Below are 9485 nucleotides of genomic sequence, written 5' to 3' on the forward strand. Positions count from 1 at the left end.
TAAACTACTATAATATATGTTTATCAATATAAATATTGCCATATAATAGTTTGTAGACTTTTAACTGATAGGTATAGAATTGTTTTTCTAAAATATCTGCTGCTTCTATTTAAAAATGATGTTACCTAGTTAATAAAAAGTGTACCACAAAAAAATGTAAGTAGTTAATATTATATGGTTGCGAGCGAAGCGAGTGGTTTTTTTTACCCATTCGGGCCGGTCAAAACCTTTGCCCCCCTCTATTAAAAACTGAAATGACGCCACTGGACAGACGAGCACAATTTAAAAGAAATCACTAAAACGCTGAGTTTTTAAATTAAAATATAATTTAACTATTGAAGTTCTTCATGTGTACCTAATGATCCATGCGAATAATATTTGTCCATCCATCGGGATATATTACCGTGTTTGCATACACTGATTGTACATATTACCGCTATATTTGTATGAAAAATTATCTTTATTTTGGCATGTAACCATGTTTATGTATGATCAACACAACGAATAATTGTAAATTGTTGGTTCAAGTTTTATAAAATTGTTTTTTACAATATAATTTCACAAAATAAAACATTATGTGGTTCATGAAAAATGTTCATAATTCAATTTTAGAGTAAATATTATATTGTTATAAATTTTATTTTAAAACAAAGGAAGTATGACTCGAATGACATTAACTTTTACACGAAACACATTTGCACCCTTAAAAAAGGAATGTTCAGTTTAATAGTTGCAGCAAACCTCATATTTGAGCTGATATTTTTCGTCGGTGGGTACATTATAGTTGAGGTGTAAAAATATATTATAAAGGTCTAGAGTTGAATACGTGCAAAGCGTTTAAATATTTTCTGAAATGTCTCGAGGCAATTAAGTGAAACAAATTAAAAATTATAATATCTATTCCTCTCGCGTAAAAGAAAAAAAAAACTGAAAAATGAACCACACACCGTGGAAAATATTTCTACTTTCTAGGCTATTACTAATTTTAGACGATTAAGTTATGAAAATTTAAAAATATAATAATAATAATCATAATTTCTTGCAACCATTTACAATAAAAATAACTAAAATTAAATAACAAAAAAATGTTAATCAATAATAGACTACATAACTAATATCAACATATCGCGTATTTGGGATAATGATAATATTTGTATTAATGTAATTAGGTAGGTACGACTAACAAATAAATACTACTAAAGTTGTAAAAATAATTAATACAACGTCAAAAACGTCAGGTAAGCAGGTAAATTAGATAATTGTAGTGTAAACTACTCTTTGTACATAATATGTAAAAATACTTAAATTTTTTCTTAGTCAATAGCAAAGATAATAAAATATCTAGAACATAAAAAAAAACAAATTTTATATTTAAAAACTTAGTTACCTACTTAATTTAAAAAAAAACCGTTTTTGTCGCTTTTTTGAATAATTATGAATTTTGTTAATGGCGTTTACACTCATTTGACTCCATGTCGTAATTAATATTATGTTGTTATTATTTTTATATTCATACATATTTATTTTAAACATAATATAAGATTGTATCATTTTGAAATTTGATGATTGTTTCTAGTCTTATGATTTCGTAAGGTTACTTAAACATATTTTAACAACAGGTAAGGTGGAATGGTAATGTGCACATTCCTAAAATATCTAGATTACCTTGGCTCATGGTTGGTTTATCTAAAATTAAATCATTCGACTCTTTTATTTTGTATTTAATTATATCAACAACATTACATTACTTTTAAATCTTCAAATAATAATAATTCGTAACTTGAGATTTTATTAATCAAAAGTTAACAAGATTACCCCATACTTAATATATAACATTTTGAGGACCTAAACGTATTCTGTCCGTATCATTTAATTGTATTGTCGATCAGTTTATTTTTGTTAAGCAAAAATCAACCATCCAATTTATTTGTCATTGAAACGTTCAAACTAAAAATGAATCCCAAAACATACATTTATCACTAAGTTTTTCGAAACTTGTTTATGCTAAGTCGATTATTTGACCATGCAGATAGATAAATTAGTAAAAATGTTAAATCAAAAATATTGGGCGAGGTAGTATTGCGCAACACTTTTATGATTTTTGTATTTTACATATTAGGTAGGCGCTCAGCCATAGCTATAATATTTATGGCTAAAGATAGAATTTATATGCAATGAAAAAATGTAAAATATGCAAACAAAATGTTTTCAATGCTACGAAACATTAAATAGCTTTATATAAAAATTCATCACAAATACTATAGTTACCTAAGTATTTACCATCAGTTTTGAATGATTCGTTTGAAAACCCTTCAATCTTATCATAATATTTAGCCCCTCAACTTTGAACTTAAGTCGTAGCCAATAGATACTAGAGATTGTCTACCTATATCAATTTTACACTATACAAATAATTTTGTATCTGTATGGCAAACACTTGGCGTAAGTACTAACGATTAGTACCTACCTAAATGAACTCATTAACAGTTACATTACTAGTCTACAAGCCTATTTAGATAAAATCGTATTTTCTACTCGATTCAACCGAGACCATCGATGTTTATAAATAGCTAGTATATTTATGAAAAATAAAACGATTATTACAGATTAGCTTTAACGATTTTACTGAAGTTTTCTCAATTAAATATTCAATAACTGTAAATAGGTACCTAATGAATTTATATGCATTTTGATAAGAATATTCTATAAAAAAAATTAATCTATTCAATTCACTGTGTGCCAAATAACAAACATGACTAAAAACTAATGTATTAAGGTGAAAAAAATAAGCTAATGTATGGGCATCCTATCCTTAGGTATAACAATAGAAAATAATTGATAGCTGTATACCTACTATTGACTTTAAGCCACGCTCGTTTTAATAGTAATCATAATTATTAATGTTGCTATAAATACTAACCTGCTAAGTTTATATAACTTATTTGGTACTCATTTGTTGCAATCGTTAAAATACTGTAATATATTTTTTCTACAAATGATGTTGAAATGCAAGAAAACGAATGTTTAAAATACTATTCAATTTTTTAATAAACTATTTAGACTTAAAAAAATCGAAATTGTATAGTAAAATAATAGTTATATTTATAATTGCTGCATAATGATAAATAAAAGCTGTAAATAAAATATTTTGGCGTATTAAGTCATATTATGTTAGTTTAAAATGCACAAACTACGTTATCTTCGTGTTATGTTATAATAGCTGAATACATTTCAGGAAGGTAGGTACTTAAAATATAAAAATAACCGATCCAATTGTTAGATGTAATACCATTCAATAATAATTTAATACCGACTTAAGTATATAACGAAGCCGGACGTGCATACGCCGCGAGTGAGCGTGAATATAATGTTGTACAATATATAGTACCTATACAACATACCTACACGAGTGGCAAAGCTTTATTTAGTAAAGTGCTTCCGTTTATAAACACTATTAATTTATCAAACGTCAAGTTATGTAAATAAATTATCAGTGGCAATGTCGATCGACGGAAACGCCACCGGATGATTCAATGATCATATAACCAACCAAACTAGATGGTACTCGCGTAGGTTGAACTATTTTAATTTTAGTTTGACATTTTATAACCACAGTGAAGTGAGATGGGTCATACAAGTTCATTTTATGGAAACCTTTTGAAATTGTTAAAAACTTCAATAATTATTCCAAATAATATTAAATACAAAAAAAAAAATGAAAATAAAAACAAATCATATTTTTTAAATAAATCATAATTTTATTTTTAAAAGCATCCAAAATATTAATTCTTACATTCTGTTTGTCATAAAAAAATCATTTTTTATATGAATATTATTTTTTTTTGGCAAATGTTTGTATACCTACATTTGATTAAACATTTGTCAATCGTTTTTAGTATTTCCAGCCAATTAAAAACAAAACTGCGCGTTAGTTAAATTATATTATGCCAATTTACACACATAATAATATAATATTATATATAATTAGTGTTCATAAATTGTTGGTTTAAACATTAAAATTAAATCGTACACGGCAGCTAATTGGTGACTATAATATAATTTGATGTCATTATAACATTGCGTGTAACAAGACGTATGCGAGTATAATAACAACAATCGTAACTCGTAATTTAATACCTGCACGTACAACATAAAATTATCTCTGACACTCTTTTCAGTTTGCGTAGGTACCTATTATTTTATAGTGACCGACGAATTACTTTTAACAGCCATTATTATAAAAATACGATAATGACATTGCAATATTATCATATCGTAATGATATCAATGTTTGTCTATTATAATATGTAATATTTTAAATAAAATAATATTATGATATTATTATTGATTGCATGAAGTTCTCATGACGCTTTTCAAGCTGACTTACGGTTCGTTGATGGCGGTGGTGGCAGCGGCAGCGGCGTCGTCCATTTTAGACGGATCACACGCGCGTGTTAAGACGATAATATTCCCTAAGCTAAGTATATTATTATATTATATTATATTATTATTAATAGTTTAAGACGGCGTGTGAATTGCTCTGAGTTACGAATACGGTAGTTACTGCGTTATTCCAATAATTATTATAATTATATTATATCATATCATATCATAGCAAATTGTATAATTATAGTCGCATCGTGAAAAAAAAAAAATAAAATATAAAAAAAATTGAAAACCGTCGTGGTGTCCGTCGTATATAAACCGCGTCGTGAAACTGGAGAATATTATAATACATGTAATAGGTATACAACTAAAAATATATTGTTGTTGGGCGCTGGCGGTAAGTAAAATATGTTAATACGGTACGCCCGTTGTCAGGATTCCTTCCCGAAGACCTTGCGGAACACCTTTCGCGGTCGGTATAACATATAAGTAGGGACTGGATTTATATGCAAATGCATATACGTATTGGAATAAGCTTTTTGATATCTGATGAGAATTGTCTCCGACTTAGATCATTCTTTTTGAAATAACAGGAACTGTATTTTGCATATTTCAACGTTTTTACCTATTTAATACATATTTGTAGGTTTATAGTGCATATTATTATTTATAGCACATATATTTGTTTTTTGTTGTATTTCACGTTCACAGCCACATGATATCGATAATATTACGACCAGTCATTATTGCTAAAAAAAAAAGATGATATACATAAATATATATTTATGACTTATGTATATATTATTATAATATTAATATAAATAAATTCGTTGTTCCTATAATATAGTTCAAGGGTTCGATGGAAGCCGATCAGGGATAATATTTTATAGATTGAAGATAAACAACGTTAAATGGTGAAAAAGCTTAGTGAAGATGACAAAAATATACTTTTTTATACTATTAAAATCCTTATGGCTTATATACCTCTTTTATAACTTAATTAATTAATACTTATTTTTTACATAATTTTAAATAAAATGTTTTCGATTCTATTTTATGTGCATATTTAAAAATAAATGCATATTTTGTAGCATATTAGAGCATTTTTAGATGCATATTTCCTAGATCTTTTTGTTGCATATAAATCCGGTCTTTATTTATTACTATTGACGTAACAATGACTTAAAAATAATAAAGTATCAACAAACAATTTGTGTTATCCCAACAAAAACACTCTGCCAAACTCCGTGCAAAAAAAAAGCAAGTATAAAAAAAAACAGTTCTAAAAGTTGTGATACAATTTTTAGCTAAGTCTTTGAACTATAATATTATAATATATCATTTAAGTTATAATAGTCTGCTAAATAATTTAACTTAGTTGGTGATTTAAATTAAAAATTTAAAAATACTCATAGCACATAGGTACTACATAATAATATAGTCTAGTATCGTAGAAATAGGTACCTAGTGTATTACTAACCGAGTGTTTTAAATTCACCAAGCTAAGATCAATTCTTTTTAGAAGGATCCTATTTTAACATAAATTATATCTACAGTTCAAAGACCTAGCTATAAAATTATATCAAAATGTTTAGTGTTTTCGTTGGGTATATTATACCTAATATTAGAATATAAAACATACATACTGTGCACTAAAAGTTATTTTGTTAATGCAACTTCTTAACTTTTAATTTAAACTACCGTCTACCGTCAACATAAAAATAAATTATGTTTAATGTATAAAACAGAAATATTAAAAAGCATAATTTAAAAAAATAAAAAACCAATTTGAAATATTTATTAATAATTTATGGAAAAATTTTACTAGATTCTAAAAAAAATTACTTTTAATTTATTAGAATTATTTATTTATTTATTATATTTTAATCCAATATTTAATTTTAACAAAGCTTGACCTACGTGTACAAAATTGCTCAACTACAGCACGACTATTATACATAAAATAAATTCCTCGGAAAAATGGCAGCCTTTGTCCATCAAATATAAATATGATTCTGGCATTTTAAGCTACTCTTTGTGCAGATGACTCCTTTGTATTCCGTCACTTTGTTCTGTATTTAATTCATTCACGATTCTTGAGCAGATAATTAAGTAAATAGCGTTGAATAATATAGCATAGTATTTTATAAACAAATCGGTTTATTTATACCTAGCGTTTATTTGAGAATGTATTATATGAACGCGAATAATTCACATTATAGAGCTACATAGAACAGTATAGATAACTGGATGAGTTTATATTTTATTTTCAACTAAGTTGAAAAAAAAGAGATCCTTTGACAACAATACAAATTCTATGCTCATTGCAACAATTTGTATACATATTAATATGTTTGTATTCAATATTTTCAAATTCTAGGTCGATGTCCAGCTATTATTATACCTAGTACATTATATGTACATTTTGATCATGTCGAAGGATATTCAAGTCGTTTATAAGGTATATAAACATATAAACATTAAACATACAGAGTATATATGGTTAAAAAAACGTCTGCATCATCATCAATATAAATAATGGAAAAGTGGTTGAAAACGAGACCCTTGAGACATATTATATTAATATAACCTATTCGTATATATGGCGACATATTATATTATATGCCAGCTAAAAACATTATTTTTAAAATTCACCTCGTTGTGAAATTTAAGAATCATTTCTCATCCGAACATATACCATTATACACCTACATAATCGTCATTACATTATTATATCGTTATAATATTGTAACGTGCTATGGGATTACTGTATCCTAATTCGCAACAAAAACAATCCGTGTAAAAAAACGCCAAGTATAAAAAAAGGCACTAAAAGTTGTGATATAATTTTATAGCTAAGTCTTTGAACTATATATATCATATATGTTAAAATAGTCTGCTAAATAGTTGAACTTGATTGGTAATACACTAACTATTTCAATGATAGTAGACTATACTATTATGTAATATGCACTATAATTTAACTCACTATGCTATTAGCATGTATTTTTAAAATTTTAATTTAACTCGCCAAACTCAGTTTAATTATTTAGCAGACTATTTTAACATAAATGATATATTCAGTTGAAATATTTAGCCATAAAATGATATCATCACAAATTTTAGAAACATTTTTTTTATGCTTAGCGTTTTTTTTATACGGAGTATTATTGTTAAGATTATACAATTTTTCATTGATTTATTTGTAAGTTATTGTTACGTAAATAGAAATAAGTTATAACATGCTTTATGATAGAATTTTATTGTAATAAATTTTTTTAAAACACATACGTATATTTATTATGATAGTTATAGAAGATGAATTTTATGAATTCAAAACCGGTCGTTAAATATAAAAATATTAATACTCAAGGCTATGCTTTATTTTTATTTATATATTATACACGTTTGTCCAAATAATATAATATTATTATTCCTTTTAATATTCATATTGTTTATATTGTATTACTTATTGCCGCAGCAACGAGAATATTTTAATGGATAAGCGGTGGATCGGTGGGACAAGCTTATATTTTACGATTTTTTTGTACGAAAAATGATCGAACTTACTTGAACATTTTTGTTTGTAATTTTTAAGCCATCCAACCAATTTGCTTGCTAGTTCCCCCGCTCCTATTTGTACAATATTTCTGATCGATTTATTTACCTTAAATTATGCTCAGCCATTTTTCCAGTTGAGCGGGCCGATGGATTAGCACAAAATATTAGCACGGTTTTTCAATGGTATAACTCTGGCTCCTGTTAATATAAATTATGTTAGTGGCTACTACATTTTTTTTTTTACTTAACTTCGCGCCACTACTATCGCACTGGATAATAATAGTTATATTCTGTTCGACAAGTTATAAATATTAAAAATCTCCGGGTCTAATGGAGTTAATCAATGTAAATTTACAAAATACGTCAATTTACAAATCTTAATGTGTTATATCAAGTTCACTGAGTGAGGCAGACATAAAAACATTTATTAGGTAGGTACATCAGTTTAATTTGTGTTGGTAGTTGTGGACATGTATTAATTAAGATTTAATTCAACGATATTGTGCTTCGTTATCGATTCAACTGTATTACAAATATGGTTATGAAAATCGGATAATGTAAATAAATGAAATATCTGGAGGAAATTTAATTGACAAGCTAAAGTAATATTCAATGAGCTCTTATGCTGACAATTCAAATATTGTCTTACGAATAAATAATATAATAAAAAGAAACCAAGCAAGTGAACATAAATCCGCTGAGTAAGTTTATCTGATATTATATAATTTTTATATTCCGAACGAAGCGATGAATGTATTGATTTTAAAATGATGTGTGTGTTTGTTTTTAATGTATTTATGTGTAAGTACACATTTTATGGTAGAAAAATGCTTCGATTTTGAATTTACAAGGTAGTCTCTAATAAAAATTATATCACCGTACCTACTCTGGAAATAATATAAAAAATTCCCAGTACTTTTAAAAACAATCGAGGAAATAAATTAGGGAAGAAAGGGAATTTTTAAGAAACAGTAGTTTTTAACAAAACTTGATTTGTTTCTTTATTTAAGTTCGGTTAAGTCATTACTTATTACTTATTAGTTAAAGCTATTACTTATGTTTTAAAATAATTCATACCGTATTTTTAATAGTAAAATACATTTCTATATTGGCAGTATAAATGTTTGATAAAATATACTTACCTAGTCATAAGAGACTGACGTTTGACAGATAGACCGTCACCGCTTAGAATGATTTTTCACATGCACTTAACATTTAACACAACCATTACAACGACTTAATCAACTATGTGGTGCATTCGACTCCTATCGTAGATCAGTGCAGTTACCTAAAATTGACAGATTTTTTTTTTTTTTATTCTATAACCAGTTGAGTTTTATGAATACATTTTTTAGATTCTGAGTGGAACGATGAATGTATTGATTTTACAATGATGTGTGTTTTTTTTATTTTTTTTTTTTATTTTTTTTTTATTTTTGTGTCTGTCATCACGTTTTAGGACAGTAAAAGTGCTTGGATTTTCTTCAACAGTACCTTTTCTGATAGGAAAGTGAATCTAGTTGGTACTTTGGGGGGTC

General features: G+C 26.7%; 1 protein-coding gene across 1 annotated transcript in view; it reads right to left on the reverse strand.

Annotated features, from left to right (window-relative positions):
• LOC100159435 (facilitated trehalose transporter Tret1) overlaps positions 1–4750 on the reverse strand; it is a 19816-nt gene extending 15066 nt beyond the window's left edge. Inside the window, exon 1 of the mRNA XM_001943797.4 lies at positions 4388–4750. Within this exon, the coding sequence (XP_001943832.1) occupies positions 4388–4431 (44 nt within the window). The 5' untranslated portion in view covers positions 4432–4750. The remainder of the gene's footprint in view (positions 1–4387) is intronic.
• Between the last annotated feature and the right edge of the window lie 4735 nt (positions 4751–9485).

The sequence above is a fragment of the Acyrthosiphon pisum genome, chromosome A2 (assembly GCF_005508785.2).
Source record: "Acyrthosiphon pisum isolate AL4f chromosome A2, pea_aphid_22Mar2018_4r6ur, whole genome shotgun sequence".
Classification (NCBI taxonomy): domain Eukaryota; kingdom Metazoa; phylum Arthropoda; class Insecta; order Hemiptera; family Aphididae; genus Acyrthosiphon; species Acyrthosiphon pisum.